Below are 27,270 nucleotides of genomic sequence, written 5' to 3'. Positions count from 1 at the left end.
CACAAAGCAAGGTCCATAAAGACATGGAGGAGTGAGTTTGGGGTGGAGGAACTTGACTGGCCTGCACAGAGTCCTGACCTCAACCCATAGAACACCTTTGAGATGAATTAGAGTGGAGACTGCGAGCCAGGCCTCCTCCCCGACATCAGTGCCTGACCTGACAAATGTGCTTCTGGAAGAATGGTTCAACCTTCCCATAGACACCCTCCTAAACCTTGTGGACGGCCTTCCCAGAAGAGTTGAAGCTGTTATAGCTGCAAAGGGCGGGGCCAACTCAATATTGAACCCTACGGACTAAGACTGGGGGGCCATTAAAGGTCATGTGCATGTAAAGGTAGGCCAACCAATACTTTTGGCAATATAGTGTAAAATGATGCATTAATAAATACAGGGCTGCATTAATTTGTGTCTTTCATATCTACCTGGGGATTTGATAAAAACCTTGCACAAATGTTGGCACTGGAAACTGTTGGTCCACTTTTTATCAGAGACAAATTGCCTTTAAAGCTGCCCTCCAGTCAAAACTGCAAAAGAGGTCATGGTATATGTACATAGAGCACAACCTTTTTTTGCATGCAGGCATAGATGCTGATTCACTGACCGCCAAGCGTGTATCTGGTCCTTCCACACAGATGACATAACCCACTAGCACCCTTCTAGTTGCCCACTGCTGTTTCCTTCAACCATCTCCCCACCACCAATATGACCATATGTGTGTCCTTTCTGTCCACAGCTGGTACCATGGTTATCTCTCGGGACCTGATGCAGAGAAACTACTCCAGGAGAAGGGAGAACCATGGACTTTCCTGGTCCGAGAGAGCCGCAGTAAACCTGGAGATTTTGTCATCTCTGTCCTTACCGCAGACACGAAAGACGGAAAGCCTCGAGTGACTCATGTCAAGATCATATGCGAGGTAAAACTTTCCATAGTAAAGAGGTTCTCACAAAAGGAGGTCAACTGTTTCCATTTAGAAAAAAAGGTCTCTACAACAGGGGTCTCCAATCTTTAGGGGGGCTGGACTGTGGCCAGTGGGAGTAGAAAAATGGTTTACTAAATGGGGGTAAAAAAAAATTACATAATTGGTGTCAGTAGGAGGAATAGTGTCCCATCATTGGTGTCAGTAGGAGGAATAGTGCCCTTTATTTGGTGTTAGTGGAAGGGATAGTGCCTTATATCAGTGGAGTGCCCCAAGGACCGGATAAAAGCAAAAAAAGGGCCACATCTGGCCCACGGGCCGCAGTTTGGACACCTCTGCTCTACAACCATCAACTCATTAACAACTATGACAGAGCGCTGAGCCTTCTCCTGAAATCTGCTAGATCTGAAATTGGCCAGCAAAAAGAGACTCCTTACATTGGTGGTTAGTTGAAAATTGCCCCCTTGTATTGGTGGTGAATGTAGGTGGGACACTAATCTGCTTATTGCTCAAGAAACACCTAGCAACTTCAGTACGAATCCTAGGGTTCCACTGAAGTGTCTATCCAGTCCTGAAATTTACACAATCCTGCCACACAGTGTACCCAGCCTTGTGACCTGTCTGGTGCAGTTAAGCAGCACATTCTGGTCACCTCCCCACCCCCAGCCTGTGAGTGGACAATTAGGAAGCAGCAATGGCCTGGTAAGATCATCTCTCTGCTCAGTCGAGAATGTTTGTTATGAGTATTGTGAACACAGGACACCTGACAGGTCCCAAGTACTACCCCACATTCTCCCAACCTAGTGCTGCTGTGTAATGAGAGTCCACAATGAAGTAAAAATCAGATATTTGCATTTAAAATACACTTAATAGAGAATAGAAATTTGCATTATTTGTGTTTTTAATACCTGCCAAGAATTACCTTTTTTTGTCAATCAGCAATTTTTATTGTGATTCTTGAAAATTAAAGACATACTGTAAAAGACAAAGCAAAACAAAACAAAAAAATTTGCCCCAAAGTCCACAACAGCCTTTCTTGACCTTGGTTCCTTCAGAGGTTGGTAGGGGTTCCTTGAGCTGTGGCTGACTGTCCTCCCATCTGATGGTGACTGCATAGTCAATCCAATTTGGCAACAACATGAAAACATTACTTTCTTTAGCTGTCGGCAAGCAATTTGACCTCCACTGTAAGAAGGCCCTTCTTCCCAATGTCCATCAATGTAAAGGCATTCTTGCCAAAGGCCCAAAGGCCCCATTCTAAGGGGCATTCTTTCCACTGACCACCAATGTAAGGAGAATTTTTCTCAATAATCACCAATGTGAGGAGGATTCTTCACATTGACCACCAATGTAAGGGACATTCCTTCCACTGGCCACCAATGTAGGGAGCATTCTTCCTACTGGCAACCAATGTAAGGGGCATTCATCCCACTGACCACCAATGTAAAAGGAGCATTCTTCCCACTGGCCACCAATGTAAGGGGCATTCTTCCCACTGGCCACCCAGGTAAGGGGCATTCTTCCCACTGGTCACCAATGTAAGGGGCATTCTTCCTACTGGTCTCCAATGTAAGGAGCATTCTTCTCACTGACCCCCAATGTAAGGGACATTCTTCCCACTGATCACCAATGTAAGGGGCATTCTTCCTACTGGTCACCAATGTAAGGGGCATTCTTCACACTGGCCACCAAAGTAAGGAACATTCATCTCGCTAGCCACCAATGTAAGAGACATGCTTTCCATTATCCACCAATGTAAGAGACATGCTTTCCATTGTCCACCAATGTAAGGAGCTTTCTTCCAACTGGCAACCAATGTAAGAGGCATTTTTGCCATTGACTACCAGTGAGTTGGTTTTAGCAAACGAGACCTGAAAATATTCCAAGGGTTCCTCTGGGGTTAGAAAGACTGAACTAGTGAATCATTTGTCAACAAAATAGTAAGTGCAATTGCAATGTTACTTTTTCATACAGAACCCGTCACCTAACTATTACAGTGCCATCTACTTTACCACAGAGATTCCATTTGTCTAAAGAGGCCACTAATAGGCAGGAAATAGCCGTATGTTACATGACCTGCGGAGAGTCTCATAAGAAAACCTTTATAGCTTCCTTTCTACTGTGAAATAATGATGACCTTGTTTTTTTTTTTTTTTCACAGGGTGAAAGATATACTTTGGGAGATGTCAAATATGACACGCTCACAGACTTGATTGAGGCATACAAAAAGAAGCACATAGAAGAGGTATCTGGGGCCCGGGTCTACCTCAAGAAGGTGAGTGGACAATGTGCACTAGGCAAAAATCTGATTCTTCATTGATGTCTGTGGTTTAAAGCCCAAATGAAGTCACAGAAATAGATATGTGGAGGTCCATCACACCCCTTGCTAAGCCAGACATGAAAATGATCCAGTCAGCAGAGGGCATGAGCTTTGCTGATAAAAGAGCCATGGGACTGACTCATCGGGGGACATGTCAGACCACAGCATAGAGACCACTGCTTCCACAGAGAGAGCAAGGGTTCCTTTTCTGCAGCATGCTGGCAAGAGACTGGCTTTTATAACTCAGGCTGTGGTTGCTCTCTGAAGAGAACAATTGTATGACTTTGCAAAGTTTTTGTTTTGTGCACCTGAAATGTCTTTAGCTGATTTAAACTGAACTTTAAAGTGTTACTAAAGGCAGATTTAAAAAATAAAAATAAAAATGACAAACATGTTATATTCACCAGTTTTGTGCAATGGAATTGCACAGAGTAGCCCTCTTCTCAGGTCCTCTGCTGGTGATCCTAGCTCCACCTCTTCTTTGTGTGTCCCCATAGCAAACGGCTTGCTATGGGGACAAACACTGCGAGCGAGCTCCCGACCTGGTTGTCTACGGAGCCACGCTCCATACACATAAATTATCCCAGTAGAAGAGGCGAACCCTTTGTAAGCTTTCAGTAAGCTAAAGTATTTGACTTCCAGAGTCCCTAAGAAATGTAAAAAAGATAGGTGGTTTAACCTTCAACCAGAAACACATATATCAGTCTGAGAGGACTAAACCTTCAATCAGAAAGACAGTTCTTCCCAACTTGAAGACTACTTGGTCCATGGTGCACATAAGATCATTCTGTCATCATGCCCCTATCTTCCCAGGAAGAGAGTTATAATACCACAGATACAAGTTTTTTATTCTTTCTTTAAGTTCTGAGGTGCAGTGCACAGACTGGAAGCCTGACACCAGGTGCAAAAAAAGTGAGCACACAAAAAAAAATTGCACAGGTGTACACATGGTCCTCCTCCGAAAAGAAAGGACCCTGGCCCTGATCCCCAGGACACAAGGCTTCTGACAGGGATTGGAATAACTCGTGGTGCACCCAGCCAAAACCAGACAGACCCTTTATTCAGGAGGCCTGCCAAAACAAGGCCGACCCAAGTACTAGGTGGGTCTCCCCCAATTGGAGACGCAGACCAAAAGGCCACGTACCCTCTTCCCCAAGACTTTCAGGGCAGGTCTGAGGACTTACACTCTACTAGTCCTGCCATAATACAATGACGGGTCCTTCAGCTGGGTATAAAAATGTCTCCGGTCCTAGCCAAAAGGCCCAGCCCAGGAGGCAAGTGTGAAAAAAGTGTGCAATGAGTGTAGTGATTATGGTGCCAAAAAACTCATAGTGTTCTCCCCAACCGTGAGAATTTACAGTACCCCTGGACTACCACTCCAGGGCCCCTGGCAACACCAGAGCAGCACCAACCCTATCACGAAGGCATTAGAACTTAGGGAGAGTCCTCCTTCAACCGAGGATAGGCCTGGTGCACAAGGCCAGAAACAACCCGGGAGGAAAAAGGCCCTCCCGCCATTTACAACCCATTACATCTGGAAGGATACTAACCAGCGCCCTCACTCAACAAGAAGCAGCGGGTTTCATCCTCCCAAAAGCTGATAAGAACAGATACTACACTTGATCTTAGCCAAAAGGCCAGGATGTCAAACCACTCCAGATACAAGTGTGATACCAGCCTGACTGGTTTTAGGAATTCTTGTTCTCATCTTTATGTTGTGTGGACAGTTTAGATGTAGGTAGTAATTTGCTCAGTGTTTATACTTTGGCTTTGTTTTTACTTATTTTTTTCCTTTGTGGGTTTATGGATTTTCCTCCACTATGGTTTCCACTAAAGAAATGCTTCTAAATCTCTAAGTTATACCTCTCTGTCTTTTATAGATTTTATTTTTTTTAAGACAGTTCTCTTGATCTCATGTTTTGTTTATGTAATGCTCTTTTGCTAATTCTTCCTGCTTTTCTATTTTAATTTTTTTTGTAGTAAATAACCCAGTAATGTGCCTTTAATAAACAAGAATTTTGAATTTGCAAAACTATTTACATTTACAGGATACTGTACAATACAAGTCATACAGAGTGCTACAAACATGAACACTTAAACACACACACACGCATGCTGCCTATTCTTTCCTAGCAAATGCACTGGTCTGTGTGCAATAGGGATACACTGTGGGGGGTTATTTACTAAAACTGCATGGTGCAAAATCTGGTGTAACTGACAAATAAACACTGGAGGTTTTCTATGCACAAATGTTAATTGAACATGCTGAAGTTAGAAGCTGATTGGCTACCATTCTGCCTATACCAGTTTTAGTGAATCTCCCCCTATACATTGCCTAGCATCTGTTATAGCTAGTTCACGATTTCCATAGCAAACAGGACTCCGGGCATTTTGAGTGATAACAGGAAAATTGGTTCATGGTCTTGGCAGTCTTTCTCTCTCTTGTGTTCTAACCTCTAGCATTGCCTTTCAGGTTGTAGTGCTAGCCTCATATCCAGGAAAGTTTGGTAGCCATTCCTATGCGGACATAGCCCTTTCAAACATCAGTTTCTACAAACTTGTAGATGGCAATGTCGTATGTAAAAAAGGAGACAGTTCAAATATTTCAAAAGGCTACTTATTGACAGAACTACAATGAAGCTTGAGTCCAATCTTTGACAAAAACAATGGGAGCAGCTAAAATTGTGTACTTTCTCTTGCCCACATACCGTATACCACAATAATATTTATTTTCTCATTGTATTAAAGGACAGCAAAGTTGGTCTCGTTCAATCGCTGCTTGATTTAATAATGTCATGTGTTTGAGAGATGTTCCCACAAGAAAACTAAAAAAAAATTTCTGTTTTTATGAACTAAGATTCCAAATTGAGAATTGTGAAGACACAATGGGGTTGGTTTACTAAAATTGAAGCTTAAAAAATCTTTTGCAGCTCTACATAGAAACCAATCAGCTTCTAGTGTTTATTGTCAAACTTTAATTGAATATGTTGAAGTTGGAAGTTGATTGGCTACCATGCACAACTGCACCAGATTCTGCCTGCACCAGTTTTAGTGAATCTCCCCCTATACATTGCCTAGCATCTGTTATAGCTAGTTCACGATTTCCATAGCAAACAGGACTCCGGGCATTTTGAGTGATAACAGGAAAATTGGTTCATGGTCTTGGCAGTCTTTCTCTCTCTGGTGTTCTAACCTCTAGCATTGCCTTTCAGGTTGTAGTGCTAGCCTCATATCCAGGAAAGTTTGGTAGCCATTCCTATGCAGACATAGCCCTTTCAAACATCAGTTTCTACAAACTTGTAGATGGCAATGTCGTATGTAAAAAAGGCAACAGTTCAAATATTTCAAAAGGCTACTTATTGACAGAACTACAATGAAGCTTGAGTCCAATCTTTGACAAAAACAATGGGAGCAGCTAACATTGTGTACTTTCTCTTGACCACATACCGTATACCACAATAATATTTATTTTCTCATTGCATTAAGGACAGCAAAGTTGGTCTCGTTCAATCGCTGCTTGATTTAATAATGTCATGCGTTTGAGAGATGTTCCCACAAGAAAACTAAAAAAAAAATTCTGTTTTTATGAACTAAGATTCCATATTGAGAATTGTGAAGACACAATGGGGTTGGTTTACTAAAACTGAAGCTTGAAAAATCTTTTGCAGCTCTACATAGAAACCAATCAGCTTCTAGTGTTTATTTGTCAAACTTTAATTGAACATGCTGAAGTTAGAAGCTGATTGGCTACCATGCACAGCTGCCCCAGATTCCGCCTACACCAGTTTTAGTGAATCTCCCCTATACATTGCCTAGCATCTGTTATAGCTAGTTCCCAATTTCCATAGCAAACAGGACTCCAGGCATTTTGAGTGATAACAGGAAAATTGGTTCATGGTCTTGGCAGTCTTTCTATCGCTTGTGTTCTAACCTCTAGCATTGCCTTTCAGGTTGATTTAACAATGTCATGTGTCTGAGAGATGTTCCCACAAGAAAACTAAAAATTAATCTGTTTTTATGAACTAAGAGCTCATATTGGGAATTGTGAAGACAATATTCTCAAAGCTCAGTTGAACAAGCTCAAGTTAGAAGATGATTGTCTACCATGCAGAGCTGCACCAGATTTTGCACTCTTTAGTTTTAGTAAATCTACCCCATTGCATTGACGCCTTAGTGGTCTTTTTGAGTCTGTCTCACCGCTCTCTCTGTTTCTCACACAGCCATATTACTCTACTAGAGTCAATGCTGCTGACATAGAGAACCGCATGAAGGAATTAGATAAGAAGTCCGAAAAAGAGGTGGCAGCCAAGGCGGGATTCTGGGAGGAGTTTGATGTAAGTCTATGCTGTAACTAGCCAGAGATCTGTAAACAGCATTCTGATTGGCTGCTGTTTACTACAGGACTTTGCTGCTGCACTTTGCATGGGTTTCCTAAGTCTGTTATTTTTCCTGTCATTTACTGAGAGTATGAATTTGAGGGATGTGTCTTTTTTCTAGTTTGGTTAAAGCAGAACTTGTTTCAGAATGAAAATGTAAGCATAGTGCCATAAAAAATAGGCCAAAGACAACTAGCGTAAAAATCACAGCTCCTAGCAAAGTCTAACACCTCCCTCCCGATGGAGGACATCTGTGAGACCAAGCATAAATGGCAGACAAAAGGACATGTTTGGTGTCACCTGTCCTCAATTTTCAGCCCTGTGGTCCCCAAACCCTGTATGGTTCCTCGTGTCAAGATGATGCATGCTTTGGTTGGCTCTGGATCCCCACATTCCATTCTGCCCTGAAACTTGTCACAGCTATGACACTTGGACCTTGAGGTGCTCTAATATGCAAATTTGTACACTTTCTGCCCAATCCTTGATTTTCCTATTGGCCTTTAATTCTAATGGGTGGGGCTGGTAAGTACTAGACAATTGTCCAGGTGAGGAATTAGTGCCATCACCATGTGATGGGTCGATATTTGACTGTCCCTGGCAACTATTCACAATTATAGCTTTACATCAGCCTTTAAAAAATGGAAGGACCCTTGAATTAACTTTCAGGTCTCAAGGAACCCCTGCTATAATTTACTGTACCTATAGCTCACTGTATATTTGTGTGAGAGGTAGTGGTCAGTGTAGTGCCACCTTACATTGGTGGTCAGTGAGATACTGGTCAGAGGAGAAGGGCGCTCTTAGACTGATGATGAGTGGGGAACGATCCCATTTTGTTCGTTACTGGGAGAGTCAGTGAGAGAATGTTCCCCTTACATAGTAGGAAAAATGCTCCTTACATTAGTGGTCGTATGGAAGAATGTCTCTTACATTGGTGGACAGTAGGAAGAATGCTCCTTACATTGGTGGTCAGTGGGAAGAATGTCCCTTACTTTGGTGGTCAGTGGGAAGAATGTCCCTTACATTGGGGGTCAGTGGGAAGAATGTCTCTTACATTGGTGGACAGTAGGAAGAATGCTCCTTACATTGGTGGTCAGTGGGAAGAATGTCCCTTACTTTGGTGGTCAGTGGGAAGAATGCTTCTTACATTTGTGATTAGTGGGAAGAATGCTCCTTACATTGGTGGTCGGTTGGAAGAATGCTCCTTACATTGGTGGCCAATGGGTAGAATGTTCCTCATGTTGGCAGTCAGTTCGAAGAATTCCCTTTACATTGGTGGTTTCTAGGTAGAAAGTGCCTTATATTGGTTGTCAGTTGGAAGAATGCTCCTTACATAGGTGGTCAGTGGGTAGAATGTTCCATATATTGATGGTCAGTAGGAAAAATGCCCCCTAGATGGCTAAAAAGATAACTGATGTCAGTATTTACTTATCTGAGAGTCAAAAATTACCTATTATTCAAGGAACCCCCCGCAATCTCTAAAAAACCCTAGGCCTAGAGTTCTTCAGAGCCCATGCTGGGAAAGAACTTCTTTACATTGACACACAGAAATTGATGATGCTTGTATATTCTGTTCACTTTGTAACGGACATCTCCCTATCTTTTAGGCTCTCCAGAAACAGGAATCTAACTTACTCTATGAGAGAAAGGAGGGCCAGAGATCAGAAAACAAGAGCAAAAACCGCTACAAGAATATCCTTCCATGTGAGTAAACCAAACGGGAAGGCCAGTCCACCCAAAAGAGAAGTTTCAGGTATAGGTGGAGTCATGTGGGCTGCTGGATTCCATAGTTCCTGGGTCGTGGCACATTTTGCCCAACCTTTGACTTTGGAGATCTCTGGAGATCTCCACCTTGTGATATAAGAAAGTCGTCTTAAACTTTCCATCAACTATCAGAAAATTCAATAGCAATTTTGGTTAGACCAGTACATAAAAAGAACTGATCCAGATTCCCAGATCATATAAAAAAATCAAATCAATGAAATTAGAACCTTTAAAGTGAACTTTATCAACTACTTGACCTTATGCTAAAAATACCCACTTGTTTTGCATTTTGCATATATTTGGAGTTAATATGATACCCTTTATTGGCTAACTTTGGTTATTAAAACTGAATTAGAGATTCTGCTTTAGGAAAAAAAATATCCCACCCGGTAAAAACGAACAAAATAAGCAGCTCACATTGCAATACTCCGTCAATTTGCTCTGTTCTCCGCACAAAGTCCACTCATCCACCAGGCACCTCCACTCCACTGGTGGCTAGCGTCATTCAATCCATTTTCTGTGAGCCAAAGCTGGCATGCTTACACTTTCTGGGGGTCCTTTCTGGGGGTCCGTCATCATGCTGGCCTGGGCTCACAGTACTGCTGCACTATATGGTGTGTATGCATCACCAGTGCCAAACAAAAGAATAAAAATGACCCGTAATGACACTGGACCTGAATAAAGTTTTTTTTTTAAATTCATGGTGAGTTGGCATGACCAGAAATAATTCTTTATAAATTGTGGAGATGGGATTTTAAGATACAGTACAAGTGTTGGAACTCTGTTAGGTTTCTTCCTTTTAATGTAAAATGCCTTAGGAAGTGATTGTACAGGTTTCAATAGAATGGCCAATAGAGGATATCACTGCAGACTATCTGCATCAATCAGGCTTTTCATGGACCAGGACAAAGGCTATTGGTGGAAAAACAAGATTGGATAATATCCATCTGATTCTGAGTGCCACATTAAGCCATTGGATTGGGTTATTTATGATCAGCCATCATGCACAAAGATAAGGCTTCTCGCGCATACCCCTGCATTGTCTCTCTTGTTTTTAGTTGACCATACGAGGGTTGTGCTACAGTGCCGAGATCCAAATGTTCCTGGTAGTGATTACATCAATGCCAACTATGTGTCGGTGAGTAATACGCCACGTTATAAGCAAGCAATCCTTTCAAACTTCAGCGACCGTTTTTATCCATGGTAGTAAATTATCTACACTGAACTGTCAACCGTGTTTGTTTCTTTTCTGCAGAACCTGCTTTGGGGAGCTGAGGAACCCCTCAAACATTTTATTGCTTGTCAAGGTTGCCTGGGCTCAACTGTAGGAGACTTCTGGGAGATGATATGGCAGGAGAACAGTCGGATTATTGTGATGACCACTAAGGAGATTGAGAAGGGCCGGGTGAGGTTTCAGTTGGTTTTTATCATTCTCTATGGTCAATTTAATACATGGTCTAAAAGATATGGTCAGTTTATTGATTTGCTTTCAAATAATTACTTCTTCATGCTGTCTCATTTTAAACTTCACTTACCCCTTCTTCTTTTCTGCCTGCTCACGTATTTACTCCCACCCAGCATATCGTCCTCCATTCTTCTGTCGTTCAATCTGCCTTTGTACTCTTACATCTCCTCTTTCTTCTCTCTACCTTTTTTCCCTCTTCCTCTCATTTTCTCCCCTGTCTGTCTACCTACCTTTCTTTTCAGATTTACTATTCCTTCCTCTCTTCTCTCCTCCTGTCTGCCGTCCACCTCTATCCACTCTTCTCCTCCAGTCTACATTTGTACTACTACCTTACTTCTGTTCTCTAGTCTGCTTTCTTACTCCTTCCTCACTTCTCCTCTTTCTAGCATGCCTCTCTACTCCTTCTCCTCTTCTCTTCCCATTCTGCTTTTAATTTATTCCTCTCTTCTTCTCTCCTCCAGTTTGACTTCCTACCCCTTCCCTTCTTCTTGTCTCCAATCTGCATCACTAGTGCCTTCTCTCTTACTCTATCCTCCAGTCTGAATTCCTACTCTTTCCTGTCTTCTTCTCTCTCCAGTCTGAATTTCCACTCCTTATGTCTTCATCTCTCTTCAGTCTGACTTATTGCTCATCCTCTTTTTTCCCTCTGTCCCCCAGTCCAGCTTCCTACTCCTATCTCTTCTATTCTTTTCTCCAGTCTGACTTTCTACTCTTTCTTCTCTTTTTCTTTTTCCATTCTGCTTTTCTACTAATTTTTTCTTTCCACTCTGCCTTCCTACTCCTTCCTCTCTTCTTATTTCTCCAGTCTGACTTCCTACTCCTACCTTTCTTTCCAATCTAACGTCCTACTCCTTACTATCTTTTTCTTTCTCCAGTCTGACTTCCTACTCCTACCTTTGATTCCAATCTAACTTCCTACTCCTTCTTATATTCTTCTTTCTCCAGCCTTGACTTCCTGCTCCTATCTTTCTTTCCAATCTAACTTCCTACTCTTTCTTATCTTCTTCTTTCTCCAGCCTTGTCTTCCTACTCCTTTCTCTCTTCTTTCACCAGTCTGACCTCCTAATTCTTCCTCTGTTCTTCTCTTTCCATTTTGACTTTCTACTCCTTCTTCTCTTTTTCTCTCCCACAGTCTGCCTTCTTACTCTTTCCTCTCTTAACCTCCATTAATTTTGCCTTTTCCAATCACCTGTCTTCTCCTTCCATCCTGTGTTCCTCCTGTTTTCTACTTCAGACTGTCTTCTCATGCTTCCCATGTTATCCTACCAATCCTTCTCTCTTACCCTTTTACTACCACCTATCCTGCCTTTCTACTCCTCTTTTATTATTTTCCTGTCTTTTAGTCATTATGTGTTCCTACTTTTTTCCACTTCTCACATTCCTGCTGTTTTCAAGGCAATGTATACTTTACTCTTGTTGGAATTTCTGTTATTCTCCCACTAACTTCATCTGTCGTCACCTTCTTTCTCCAGTCTGACTTCCTACTCTTACCTTTCTTTCCAATCTAACTTCCTACTCCTTCCTATCTTTTTCTTTCTCCAGCCTTGACTTCCTACTCCTTTCTCTCTTCTTTTACTAATCTGACCTTCTAATCCTTCCTCTCTTCTTCTCTTTCCATTTTGACTTTCTACTCCTTCCTCTCTTTTTCTCTCCCCCAGTCTGCCTTCTTTCTCTTTTCTCTCTTAACCTCCATTCATTTCTCCTTTTCCAACCACCTGTCTCCCACTAACTTCATCTGTTGTCACCTTAGACTAAATGTGTGCCGTACTGGCCGGATGTAGACACAGATGGAAAAGAGTTTGGACATTTCTGGGTGGAATTGGTGTCAGAACATGAAGCCATGGAGTACAAAGTTCGTACGTTACGAGTGTCACTTTTAGAAAATGTAAGTGTTTATGGTTCTCACTGCTTATTGGATTGTTCCCTAATTTCATTTTGTCCTTGAATGTCCTCTCTAAAAGTGTGAATAGTCACCTTCTGCCTATAAGGCAAAGAGTAGTGTGTAAAGTGCAATGACACAGAGCAAACTTAATTTATATTGGAACACAAAAGAAGGCATTCAAGCTGGAGACTCTGGAATTTAATTACAGAAGGTGACCTGTGAGGGTACAGCTGGTGCCACGCTTGTTGTGTATATTAAAGAAGAGTTCCAGCCCCACTCGTTTCTGTCCAATCTGCTTCTGCCCAATTTGCTTCTGTTTCTGATGATTGGTAGAAAATTGTGTTACTCTGTAATTTTCTTTCTGCCTTCAAATTTCGATGAAAGGTCACTCCCACAACACCCCCTGCCTGTCTTTGACACACTGTCTGGTCTTCAGGAGGTGTCATCCACAGCTGCTGTGTCCTACATGGTCCACACAACTTCCATAGAGCCAGTTTTATCCCAGTGAGAAAAGAGTTAAGCAGGCCATACATGGGTTGAATTCCGAACGATTTTTTGATCAAAAATCGAAAACGTTGTTCGTTCTGTAACCCAATGGTGCCACCAATGATTTCAAATAATGGTCGTTTTTCATGAATTTTGCAACATGCCCGATAAACGAAATGGGGAGGAATCACGAAAATTGGCTGGTGCCACTGCCCCACTAACAGAGCGAAAATCAGTCGATTATTCTTAGGTCCGATTTTCGAACGAAAAATCATTCTGAAATCGACCCATGTATGACCGGCCTTACTGCAGAGCCTACTCCGATGTGTGCATTAGTTTAGATAGGCCTGACATCTGATAAATGTCTGTCATTGTTGAATGGGCCTTACTGCAGCGATATGCTGGCTACCTATTAACTCCCCCCCCCCCCCCTCAGGACAGTGTAGACCAAGAATGATCATGTGACCTCTTCTTTTTTTTTTTTTTCTACTTTGCATTTTTAGATGTTTTTAGAAATTTTCAGATAAATGGTAAAATAAGGGAAGAAACCTGTGCAACAAGGTTGTTGCAGCGGAGCTCTGCCAGTATTTTAATATGTTCAAAACAGGGGTTCTTAATCTGAGGACCCCAATAAGAAAATTGTTTTCAAACTGGGACCTAAGAGAATTATTTATCAGAATTTCATGGCCATGGAATGTGTGGGTATTTTGTTAAAAAAGTTGCTCTTTCAAATTTAGGATTTTATTACTTAGAACTTCCCCACATAGAACACATTGTAGGCATTCTTCTCTGTTTATAGTATGTAGGCTTAGGCTGTCCATACATGGGTTGAATTTCAAATAATTTTTATGTTGAAAATTGTAATTTTTTTATTATCGTTCAAATTTCCACCATTAGTGGGGCCGCAGCAACGGACGATTTTCGTGTGGCCATCGAATTTGAGTGATCGGGAATGTTGGAAATTTTTTTAAAAATGAACAAATTTCTAAGCAATGATGGGAGAATCGTGCAAGAGAAATATAATTGAAAAAGAATTGTTCATGAACTGTGACCTGGAAAGAAAAAGAAGATTGCGGCCATGAAATTTCTTTTTTGTAACAACATGAGGTGAAATTGAAGGCTTGGTAGGTCGAATTTCAAAATCAATGGTGGCACCATCGGATTGCAAAACGCATTCAATTTTTGATTGTCAGATTCTTCACAATTCGACCCATGTATGGCCTGCATCAGAGTCAGTTCTAGGCTTTTTGAGGCCCCACTCACACCCATAATGGGAAAAATAATTAAAGCGACAAAAATTTACTGGGGAATGGGTAGGGCAACCATTGGTGGTTCATGCCTATCCCCACCTCTGCCAGTGATGACATTGCTATCCCCATGACCGCCACTCATGTCATCCCTATCCCCACGACTGCCAATCATGTCTTTCCTATCCCCACCACTGCCACTGATGTGATCCTTATCCCCACCACCACCACTGCCAATGATGTCATCCCTATCCCCACCACTGCCACTGATGTCATCTCTATCCCCCCATCACCACTGCTACTGATGTCATCCCTATCTCCCTATCACTACTGCCTGAAACGGGAGGGGGAGGGGGGGTTGGAGGATGTGACAGTCAGAGACAGTGGTGGTGGTGGGGATGAGATCACTGTCAGTCGATTCCCCCTCCTTCTTGCTCAGTGTGTCTCTACCTGCATCTGGCTTCCTACATGTGCCTCCAGTGATGCCTCTCCTGACATGGGGTCTCTTTTCCTCTCCCTTCATTCTACTGGCTGTCAGCGGCTCAGCTGACTTTCTCCTCCAGTTTCCACCTCGCAGTTCCCAGCATGGCATCTGACTGGACTTAATGGGCCCAGCAATGGGCGTAGAGGATGGACGGGTGGTCTGGTATGGAAATGACAGTAAGTGCTCAGCCTCCCTCAGCCGCAGTGTACTATTTCCCAACCCGACTCAATGCCTGTAACTAGAATAGGCAGGCGGCCCCTCCCCACAGTGGCCACCCCCCCGGCCCAGTCTGTCCCTGCATTGCGTTAGAGAAATTAGGTGGCTGCCTAATTTGCCTAATTAAAGAGCCGCCTCTGGCCTACATTAGTAAAGCTAAGAGAATCTTTGTTGAATTTTCATTCACTGGGTAATTGTCAAGGCAGTTATTTCCTCCCCACATGCTCTAGCTCCCCATATGTGTCTGTGCTGTCAATTATAGTTGGTGTGCTTTCGTTCATCAATGATATGCTGATTTCATATTTTGACACAAAAGTAAAGTCGTGACCCATTCCAGTGGAGCTTGCTACATTTTATATGGAGTATAGGGGTTGCAGCATCATGCCTCGGTGTTATGGACATTGACCCATCCCAAAGATTCCTGTGGTCCTATATTGGTCTCCACCCATATTTTAAGAAACACTTTCCTATATCATTCTTCGCATTTGTATCTGCAGCGCAACGAGACCAGAGACATTATCCACTATCAGTACCTGAACTGGCCAGATCATGGGGTTCCATCTGACCCAGGCGGAGTCCTGAGTTTCCTTGGAGAGGTCAACCGAATGCAGGAGAGCATACCAGGAGCTGGGCCTATCATTGTACACTGCAGGTAAACTCATCTTTCCATCAGTCAGTCCTCTGTCCCACTGAAATCCTGTTTTGTCACACGATCCGATCCTGATGTTACTCTACACAGCTTACCTTTGTTTTCTCATTTCTTATTTATTATACATTTCATTCACAGTGCTGGAATTGGCCGTACCGGAACCATCATCGTCATTGACATGTTGGTGGACATCATTCAAACAAAAGGTGAAATAATCTTGAGAGTTAACAGTGATTGTTTAATTGACACATTCCCTTTTAAACAGTTTTCTTAACTATTTAAACAGAGTTCTTAAAGTTTTTACTAGTATTGACTCCCAGTGGGGCATGGTCAATATGTCCCCATACGCCAGAAGTGTTTCGTAAAGTCATACAAAAAAAAAAAGAGACTCATAATACACAAGGTAGCCAGGTGGTAAATCAACATTGGCCCAGTAAGACAATATAACATTACACCAAGATGACTCAACAATAAAACAAACCAAGTAGGTCATGAAGATACCTATGTTACCAATATGTGATCATAGACATCCAAATTTGGGCCCCGTCCGCACCAGGGGACTTCATCAACAGTGCTAAGTTGTACAGTGATCCACAGCGATATTACAAGAAGAAAATAAGAGAGTAACGAAAAGGAAAGGAAGAGGGGAAGGAGGAAGGATCCCAGTGACTGTATAATCAGTTTACGATGTAGTCCAAAGAGTGCCTGTTTAGAGGTCAATATGCATATAATGTGGTCATGGTCCCCAAAAGTGGCTTTTTGTGTCCTGAATAATATTCGTAATTCTCTCATGGGACATAATTCAGGAGACTTTTTGCCATACTTGAAAAATGGGGATTGAGGTCTCTTTCATGATCTACCAATGGTTGGACCATCTAAAATAGCCACTTGTGGGGATTTCGGTATCGAACAATGGCAAAAATTCTGTTCCTAAAGCTCTGAAGTCTTGGGCATTCCTACCAGATGTAAAGCATTTTCCCCAGCATATGACATCCTGGAAGCAAAAAAAGCACAACATTAAAATAAATCTTCGACAGATGGACGGGGATCAAATACCATCTAGACATAACCTTTATATTAGCCTCAATCAGCAATACATTTTTTGTATGCCCTTATAAGACCGGAGGAAGCTGCTATGCCAAGATTCCTCATCTTAAACAAAGTCAGCTTCCAAGTCACTCATGAAGGAACATTTCAAAGAAGATTCCAGAAAGTGCCCATAGATGGTGGAGATTCTGTCTCTCTGACCCATGCCCTGTCTGCACCATTTTTCATAAGGTGTGACCATGGGGCCTTCACCAGTGTCCTGCCATAGGAATCATAAATAATGAGAGATTTGAATGAAGCAAAACTTTTCCGATACTGGCATTTTCAGGACTTAATCATTAGGACTTCATGATATTTATGTATATAAAAAAAATCTAATAAAAAATACACAGGATAATTAGAATTAGTGAGATTTGTGCTGTTGTTTTTGTGTAACCAGAACACTGAATTGATGTACAGTCACCGACAATGTTACTCCTATGTCATCTGACACATCAAGTCCATTTCTCCACTTTGATTTCAGTTGCAATAATGCATAGAATCCTGTTCCCGTTCGTTATTATCCATAGATCTTATACCCCCATCATTTGGTTCCCATAACCCTGAGGGGTATGACTACCCGGTTAAGAACTCTTGATTCAACACTTTGATGATTTTCACTTAGATCAGCTTCCTTCAACACTCATCTGTTGACCATGGCAGCAATTCACTAGCTCCACTGGCCTTCATTTCAGACCAACATCTCAGTTGGGTTGTTTAATTTCCACACAACAGCTATGTTCAAAGTTGCATGGCCTGAAGAATGCTTTAAAATTACTTACAGATGTGGGCATGGCCTGGTGTAGCATGGAGTAGGAAGCACGAGGCAGAAGCTCTGCTTCCAGATTCATCCTGTGCACCTGCCTGATACGATCTAAATGTGTTTAACCTCAATAAGGTGCCAGGTTACACTCTTTAATACACTGGAACTAGTGACAAATATGGGCACCTAAATGTCCTCCTGAGATAAGAGTCCATCTCCTAAGTTCCATCGGATGAAGAAAAATGGTGTCACAGCTGCCTAAGAAGATGGGAATCCCTCATTACCTGCTCCTGAATCCATGGCTACTGAAACATTAGAAGTGCCTGAATCTATATTATTTCTTCTATAGCGGTCTTCCCCAACTTGTCAACAGAAGTTCAGCATCTACATGCCAAATGTTTGGAGGTCAAGTGACAATTACAAGTCTTCATCCTAAAATGACACACAGATGCAGTGACCCTACATCTCTGTGTTCTCTAGTTCCACTGTTATCACATAGAGTGGAACACTTTAAAGGGTGGATGTGCCTTTCCTCTGATGGAGACACAGATCTATGGAAAGTCTCTGATGGGGACACAGATGTATGGGGGACTTTTATCGGGACACAGATATATGGGGAAACTCTGATGGAGACACAGATGTATGGGGAATCTCTAATGGGGACACAGATATATGGGGAGACTTTGATGGGGACACAGGTGTATGGGTAGCCTTTGATGGGGGCACAAATGGGCAGGGAGTCTCTGATGGGGACACAGATGTATGGGCAGGTTCAGATGGGGACATAGATGTTTGGGGGGGCTCTGATGGGGACACAGATGTATGGGGAGTCTCAGATGGGGACACAAATAGGCAGGAACAATCTGATGGAGACACAGATGTTTGGGGAGACTCTGATGGAGACACAGGTATATGGGGAGACTCTGATGGAGACACAGGTATATGGGGAGACTCTGATGGGGACACAGATATATGGGGAGACTCTTATGGGGACACAGATGTATGGGGAGCCTCTTATGGGAACACAGATGTATGGGAAAACTCTGATGAAGACACAGATATATGGGGAGACTCTGATGGGGACACAGATGTATGGGGAGACTCTAATGGGGACACAGATGTATGGGGAGACTCTAATGGGGACACAGATGTATAGGGAGCCTCTGATGGGGACACAAATAGGCAGGGAGACTCTGCTGGGGACACAGATGTATGGTTAGTCTCTGATGGAGACACAGATGTATGGGGAGACTCTGATGGGGACACAGATGGATGGGGACACAAATGGGCAGGGATAATCTGATGGGGACATAGATACGGTGCTTTGAAAAAGTATTCATACCCCTTGAAATTTTCCACATTTTGTCATGTTACAACCAAAAACGTCAATGTATTTTATTGAGATTTTTTGTGATAGACCAACACAAAGTGGCACATAATTGTGAAGTGGAAGGAAAATGAAAAATGGTTTTCAACATTTTTTACAAATAAATATCTGAAAAGTGTGGTGTGCATTTGTATTCAGCCCCCATTACTCTGATACCCATAACTAAAATCTAGTGGAACTAATTGCCTTCAGAAGTCACCTAATTAGTAAATAGAGTCCACCTGTGTGTCATGTCATCTCAGTATAAATACAGCTGTTCTGTGAAGCCCTCAGAGGTTTGTTAGAGAATATCAGTGAACAAAGAGCATCATGAAGGCTAAGCAACATTAGGAGTGGCCAAATCAATAGTTTGGTTCATTCTGAGGAAAGAAGAACACACTTGTGAGCTCAGCAACATAAAAAGGCATGGACGTCCACGGAAGACAACAGTGGTGAATGATCGCAGGATCCTCTCTATGGTAAAGAAAAACCCATTCACAACATCCAGACAAGTGAAGGACACTCTCCAGGAGGTGGGTGTATCATTGTCAAAGTCTACAATCAAGAGAATACTTTAGGAGAGCAAATACAGAGGGTTCACCACAAGGTGCAAATACAGAGGGTTCACCACAAGGTGCAAACCATTCATAAGCCTGAAGAATAGAAAAGCCAGATTAGACTTTGCCAAAAAACACCTAAAGAAGCCAGACCAGTTCTGGAAAAGTATTCTTTGGATGGATGAAACTAAGATGAATCTGTACCAGAATGACGGGAAGAAGAAAGTGTGGAGAAGATTTGGAACAGCTCATGATCCAAAGCACACAACGTCATCTGTAAAACATGGTGGAGGCAGTGTGATGGCATGGGCGGAGGCAGGGTGATGGCATGGGCATGCATGGCTTCCAGTGGCACTGGGTCATTGGTGTTTATTGATGATGTGACAGAAGACAGATGAATTCCGCAGTGTTTACAGATCTACTGTCAGCCCAGATTCAGCAAAATGCAGCAAAGGTGATTGGACGGCGCTTCATAGTACAGATGGACAATGATCCAAAACACACTGCAAAAGCAACCCAGAAGCTTTTGAAGGAAAAGAAGTGGAATATTCACCAATTGCTGAGTTAATCACCTGATCTCAACCCAACTGAGCATGCATTTCACTTGCTGAAGGCAAAACTAAAGGCAGAAAGACCCACAAAGAACAACTGAAGGCAGCTGCAGTTAGATCTTGGCAAAGCATCAGAAAGGAGGAAACCCAGTCTTTGGTAATGTCCATGGGTTCCAGACTTCAGGCAAAGCATCAGAAAGGAGGAAGCCCAGTCTTTGGTCATGTCCAGGGGTTCCAGACTTCAGGCAAAGCATCAGAAAGGAGGAAACCCAGTCTTTGGTAATGTCCATGGGTTCCAGACTTCAGGCAAAGCATCAGAAAGGAGGAAACCCAGTCTTTGGTCATGTCAATGGGTTCCAGACTTCAGGCAGTCATTGCCAGTAAAGGATTCTCAACAAAATATTGAAATTGAACATTTTATTTATGATTATATTCATTTGTCCAATTACATTTGAGACCCTGAAAATGGAGGGACTGTTTATACAAATGGTTGCAGTTCCTAAAATGTGTACTCGATACTTATGTTCGACCCTTTGAATTTAAGCTAAAAGTCTGCACTTCAAATTCATTTGGATTGTTTTGTTTTAATTTATTCTGCTTGAATACAGAACCAAAAGTAGGAAAATTGTGCCTGTGTCCAAATATACTGTATATGGACCTAACTGTATATGACCAGGCAAACATTTGCACAATGCATTACAGCACATGTCCAGCCTAATATCAAGTACTAGAATCTATGTTGTTTGCTGTCTTCAGTGGCCACACAGTCCACGGATACTAGGTGTGCCACTCTTTGAGACGGAATCTGTGTCTTATATCTCAGTTTACCTATTAAACATATTGCTTCCATAATGTAGTTTACTGCTGGTGTTACTTGCACATGACTCCCCCTTGGTCATCCCAGACTGACGCTGTGTCTTTTCCAGGTCTGGACTGTGATATAGATGTGCAGAAATCCATTCAGATGGTACGATCCCAGCGCTCAGGAATGGTCCAGACAGAGGCTCAGTATAGGTTCATCTATTCAGCTATTGCACATTACATCGACTCGGCAAAGCACAAACTGCAAGCGTTCGAGGTACCAGCACCTTGTGTTTCTGGTAGCAATAAAAAGAGTTTTGGTGTTGTGGGGTCTGCTGTCCAGGGTGAACTGTATGTCCCACATCAGAAACCTGAGCCCTTCCTGAGTTTTCAGTCTGTCTCCACCAAAGATGCTGACTACTCAGCAATTTCCACATCTCTACAATGTACTCTCGCCTGTTTCCACATCCCCACAATGTACTCTCACCAGTGTCCACATCCCCACAATGTACACTCACCAGTGTCCACATCCCCACAATGTACTCTCACCTGTATCCATATTCTCAATGTACTCTCACCAGTGTCCACATCCCCACAATGTACTGTCACCAGTGTCCACATCCCCACAATGTACTCTCACCAGTGTCCACATCCCCACAATGTACTCTCACCAGTGTCCACATCCCCACAATGTACTGTCACCAGTGTCCACATCCCCACAATGTACTCTCGCCAGTGTCCACATCCCCACAATGTACTGTCACCAGTGTCCACATCCCCACAATGTACTCTCACCAGTGTCCACATCCCCACAATGTACTCTCACCAGTGTCCACATCCCCACAATGTACTGTCACCAGTGTCCACATCCCCACAATGTACTGTCACCAGTGTCCACATCCCCACAATGTACTCTCACCAGTGTCCACATCCCCACAATGTACTGTCACCAGTGTCCACATTCCCACAATGTACTGTCACCAGTGTCCACATCCCCACAATGTACTCTCACCAGTGTCCACATCCCCACAATGTACTGTCACCAGTGTCCACATTCTCAATGTTCTCTCATCAGTGTCCACATCCCCACAATGTACTGTCACCTGTGTCCACATCCCCATAATGTACTGTCACCAGTGTCCACATCCCCACAATGTATACTCACCAGTGTCCACATCCCCACAATGTACTGTCACCAGTGTCCACATCCCTACAATGTACTCTCACCAGTGTCCACATCCCTACAATGTACTCTCACCAGTGTCCACATCCCCACAATGCACTCTCACCTGTATCCATATTCTTAATGTACTCTCGCCAGTGTCCACATCCCCACCATGTACTCTCACCAGTGTCCACATCCCCACCATGTACTCTCACCAGTGTCCACATCCCCACCATGTACTCTCACCAGTGTCCACATCCCCACAATGTACTGTCACCTGTATCCACATCCCCACAATGTACTCTTACCAGTGTCCACATCCCCACAATGTACTCTCACCAGTGTCCACATCCCCACAATGTACTCTCACCAGTGTCCACATCCCCACAATGTACTCTCACCAGTGTCCACATCCCCACAATGTACTGTCACTAATGTCTACATCCCCACAAATGTACTCTCACTAATGTCTACATTATTATTATTATTATTACTACGAGTTTATATAGCGCCAAAGGGTTTGCTCAGCGCTGTACATCCCCACAATGTACTGTCACAAGTGTCCACATCCCCACAATGTACTGTCACAAGTGTCCACATCCCCACAATGTACTGTCACTAATGTCTACATCCCCACAAATGTACTCTCACTAATGTCTACATCCCCACAATGTACTGTCACAAGTGTCCACATCCCCACAATGTACTGTCACAGGTGTCCACATCCCCTCACTGAACCCTATACTGGAAAACTAAATAGATGTCTTTTCTCTTTGATTTTATAGATTATATTCACTTTAGATCCAGGTTGTTTTACTGCAAAATGTGGAAAGTTCAGAGGGGGGTGGATATTTATGTAAAACCTATATATAAACAGTGTGTGTATATATATATATATATATATATATATATATATATATATATATACAGTTGTGTTCAAAATAATAGCAGTCAAAAATCACTAACCGGATCTATCACTGTTTTTGGTAGAAATGATATTTCTACATGGCAAATAATTTCCTAGCAGGTGTAGTAGAGTCATAGAAATCCAACAGACCCAACAGTCATGACATGCATAAATAAATATATGGTGCCGCGCCCTCTGTAGGAACAATTATCTAAATAGCAGTATAAATCAATTAGGAACATATGTTAAATTGCAATAAATATGAAATACCCGGATGAAACAACAATTTTTCAGCTATTAGAGGTAAGTCCAACCAGGTTTGAATGTCTTTTCATAAAATTGCCATACTTGAAATAAAAGTACTCACACTTTTGAAATTAACCTGTGAATGCCAATGTTAATTGCAAGAGTAAAGGGATATCCTGATGTACCGCTCTGTGAGGCAATTTTATTGCAATTTAACATATTTTCCTAATTGTCTGATTTATACTGTTATTTAGATACTTGTTCCTACAGAGGGCACGGCCCTATATATTTATTTATTTTTCAATACACATATATGAGTATGTAAAGAGGAGCCAGCGAACTCACTTTATAGTAATTACACTATATACATATCACATTCCTAGTGGCTCACAGGCACTCTCACTTTTTCTTTATATTGAGTCATGACATGCATGCTGCTGATTCTGTGTCATTGAATCACTCATTGAAAGGGACGTGTTCAAAATAATAGCAGTGTGGAGTTCTATTAGTGAGGTCATTCATTCTTTGAAAAACAGGTGGCAATTATTGCCCTTATTTAAGGAAGGAAGGCAGCAAATGTTGGACATCCTGGTTACAGTGCATTTCACTCTGAAATTCTGAGGAAAATGGGTCGTTCCAGACATTGTTCAGAACAGCGTACCTTGATTAAAAAGTTGATTGGAGAGGGGAAAACATATAAAGAAGTGCAGAAAATGATCGGCTGCTCAGCTAAAATGATGGCAAATGCTTTAAAATGGCAACCAAAACCTGAAAGATGTGGAAGAAAGCGAAAAACTACCATTGGAATGGATAGAATAGCCAAAATGGGGCGGACTCAGCCAACAATCAGCTCCAGGAAGATGAAAGAAGGTGTGACGTTCCCTGTGAGGACTGTTACAATTAGAATACGCCTATGTGAAGCCAAGCTATCTGCAAGAAGTCCCCGCAAAGTCCCACTGTTGGGAAAAAGACGTGTGCTGAAGAGGTTACAATTTGCCAAAGAGCACATTGACCGGCCTAAAGAGAAATGGCGCAACATTTTGTGGACTGATGAAAGTAAGATTGTTCTTTTTGGGTCTAGTGGGCGGAGACAGTTTGTCTGAAGACCCCCAAACACTGAATTCAAGCCACAGTACACTGGGAAGACAGTGAAGCATGGTGGTGCAAGCATCATGATATGGGGATGTTTCTCATACTACGGTGTGGGGCCTATTTATCGCATACCAGGGATCATGGATCAGTTTGAATCCATCAGAATACTTGAAGAGGTTATGCTGAAGAGGAAATGCCCTTGAAATGGGTGTTCCAACAAGACAACGACCCCAAACACACCAGTAAACGTGCAACATCTTGGTTCCAGACCAACAAGATTGACATTATGGAGTGGCCAGCCCAATCACCACACCTTCCTCCTCTGAAGTCAGCACTGAAAGACTGGTGTCGGCAACCTGGGGGAATGTTCATACCATTACCCCAGTCCTGTGACATCGTTCAGGTCTTTTTATTGGCTGCTAGACCCAAACACTGTCAAATGGGAGTTGGCTTACTTCCCTACACCTGGAAGTAGATAAGGTGAGTATAAGGTGAGTCAGGGAGCCTTTGCAGAGACACCATCACTTTGCCCTGCATAGGAAAGGTGAAAGCATCTCTGAGCTCAGTTCTTGGTCTACTCAGAGCAGGGAGCTGGTGACACCACTCTCCGCTCTGCTCCTTCAGCATTCACAGGAGCGCTGGGCTGGGGAGGGCACTGGTGCACTTGGCTCTGGTTCTGAGCTCACAGAGATCTGGAGCCTGCTGTCAATCAGGCATCTGGGTGGATCCCGACAATATGATCAGGATCCCTCCAGAGCCTGGAACGACTGCCGCGTCAGATGACAGCAGGCTATAGCTTGCTGTTGGCTGATTCTGGGTCACAGGAGAATAAAAATAAGTGCACTCTTGTGACCCGCAGGAGAAATATGGCCAAAAAAAGCTTTGGCCATATTTCTCTTTTAAAAGAAATATGCAGGATGCCAATGTAATCTTCTCCTACTACAACTGTTAGTTCCCTGGATGTCATGCTTTTCAAATGGCTTCCATACTTTCTGAAACATTGACCTAGAACAAGGTTAGAGATAAGAAATCTTGATTTACCCTTGGCGTTCATTTGCTGCATACTTATTCCATGTCTCAAAAGAAGTAAAGCCAAATAGTATTTTAAGGCGAAGAGTCCATATTTTGTTCATCTTTACTGTTCCTGTCATACCTAATTCTCCTATGACCTAATTTCCTAACACTTCCATGCACTACAACATTGAAACTCAATTTAATCCCGGGCCGCATCAGCATTATGTTGCCCTCAAGAGGCCAGTTGAATCTGTAAGTCTAGATGTCAAGAGCTTCCCACCCTCCCTTCCATCACAGTGCACCCCCTTTACCTTGTGCTCCTGCTGGGAAGAAGCTGGGAGCAGAGCTGTTGAGCAGAAAGTGCAAAGTCTGGAAGAGGACCAGAGGAGGGCTGGAGTCAGCTGTTGGAGTCAGCTGAATGCTGAGGCCAGGGTATGTTGAAACTGCACAAAGAGGCATAGGATCTGTAAAATAAGTTCTGTCGTCCTCTCTGCTGCCAATTGCTGAGACGGGGAAGGGGGGAGCAGAGCTGAGCCTCTCCGCCAGATCCTGTGCTTCTCTGTACAACTGCAGAATCCGTCCTCCTCTCTGCTGCCGACTGCTGAAACAAGGTGGAGGCAGAGACGAGGAGCATGCTGCAGGAGATGTGCAAGGGCCACATGAAATGGCCTTTGTGGGCAGGATTCCACCCGCAGGCCTTGAGTTTGACACACATGCACTACACAGTATGAGCAAATGTTTGTGGACACCTGACCATCATACCTATAGAAGTTTGTAGGACGTCCCATTTTGAAACTTTGGCCATCATTATAAAATTTGCATTCCCTCTGTTTTTGGCTATAGCAGTTCCCCTATGAAGGGTAGGCTTTCTAAATTTGTGCCTATTCAACCAAAAAAGCATTTGTGAGGTCAGGTACTGATGTTGGATAAGAATCAGTATTCCAAATTATCCCAAAGGTGTTCAGTAGGATTGAAGTGAGGGCTTTGTGAGTTCCTCCACACCAAACTCATGAAACTCATGTCTTTATGGAGTTGGTGCACAGTCACATGGAACAGAGAAGGGTCTTGCCCAAACAGAGTTTGAAGCATTGTCAAAAATGTCTTTGTATGCTGTCGCATTATCACATTTTTGGCCATGTAGTAGACGAAATGGTTGGTGAACACAAATATCAGGCTATATAATGTAAAACTTGGCTTGGCAAAATTGGATGATACGGTTGGTTATCCTTTTTCTTGCAGAAAACAAAGGCTGCAGAGTCAGAATACGGGAACCTTGCGCCCGCCATGTCGAAGATGAAAGTGTCACGAAGCCCATCAAAGTAATATTCCCTGCGTGCCTAATCCAGTATTGAGTGTATTTCTTCTCTACACCAAATGTATATGCACTCATATCTGCTTGTCCTATATATTGCAGGCCTAAAGATGAGGGAACCCTCTATGAGAATTTAAATGCCAAGAAAGAAAAAAAAGAAAAAGTCAACAAGAAAACATCCTCAGAGCGAGAAAAACCCCGAACTTCCGTAAAGAAAAAGTAACTCAGAGGTGAGCAATGGAAGGGCTCCTGATGTGTGCTCAGCATTTAATTCCAGGCAAACACACTCCTATGGCCCAGATTCAGTCGGCAGGCTGATGTCACAGAGCCAATCCAGGCTCTGCAAGGGACCTGACTTTAATGTCAGGATCAATCAAAGCCTCCCAGGGTGCCTATAAGAGCCGGCCCCAGCCGCTCCCGCCCCCTCCTCAGCCTGGTGCTCCAGGGAGATCTGGAGGGGCAGAGAGTTGGTGACTGTTCAGAACACAGCAGGCTGGCTGCTCAACATGAGATCCAGAAACAAGTGGAGATGAATGGAGTAGCTGTCTACTTCAGTGATTTCCAGCTTCCAGGGGCATTAGCCAGGTATGATATATACATCGTTACA

At 42.9% G+C, this 27,270-nt stretch overlaps 1 protein-coding gene and 1 pseudogene across 2 annotated transcripts in view; one reads left to right on the top strand and one right to left on the bottom strand.

Annotated features, from left to right (window-relative positions):
• PTPN6 (protein tyrosine phosphatase non-receptor type 6) overlaps positions 1-27,270 on the top strand; it is a 135,258-nt gene that overhangs the window by 107,360 nt on the left and 628 nt on the right. For both annotated transcript variants that reach the window (XM_089662932.1, XM_089662931.1), the window contains exons 4-15: positions 734-914; positions 3,079-3,192; positions 7,458-7,571; positions 9,218-9,314; positions 10,433-10,512; positions 10,630-10,779; positions 12,590-12,724; positions 15,652-15,806; positions 15,942-16,009; positions 21,053-21,204; positions 26,591-26,670; positions 26,766-26,893. In XM_089662932.1, the coding sequence (XP_089519058.1) occupies positions 734-914; positions 3,079-3,192; positions 7,458-7,571; positions 9,218-9,314; positions 10,433-10,512; positions 10,630-10,779; positions 12,590-12,724; positions 15,652-15,806; positions 15,942-16,009; positions 21,053-21,204; positions 26,591-26,670; positions 26,766-26,886 (1,447 nt within the window). In that variant the 3' untranslated portion in view covers positions 26,887-26,893. The remainder of the gene's footprint in view (positions 1-733; positions 915-3,078; positions 3,193-7,457; positions 7,572-9,217; positions 9,315-10,432; positions 10,513-10,629; positions 10,780-12,589; positions 12,725-15,651; positions 15,807-15,941; positions 16,010-21,052; positions 21,205-26,590; positions 26,671-26,765; positions 26,894-27,270) is intronic.
• On the bottom strand, positions 4,738-4,886 carry LOC149435168 (U2 spliceosomal RNA; annotated as a pseudogene).

The sequence above is a fragment of the Staurois parvus genome, unplaced genomic scaffold (assembly GCF_062004578.1).
Source record: "Staurois parvus isolate SC_StPar_1 unplaced genomic scaffold, SC_StPar_1.0 ptg001590l, whole genome shotgun sequence".
NCBI lineage: Eukaryota > Metazoa > Chordata > Amphibia > Anura > Ranidae > Staurois > Staurois parvus.
This window is presented reverse-complemented; position numbering and strand designations above follow the sequence as displayed.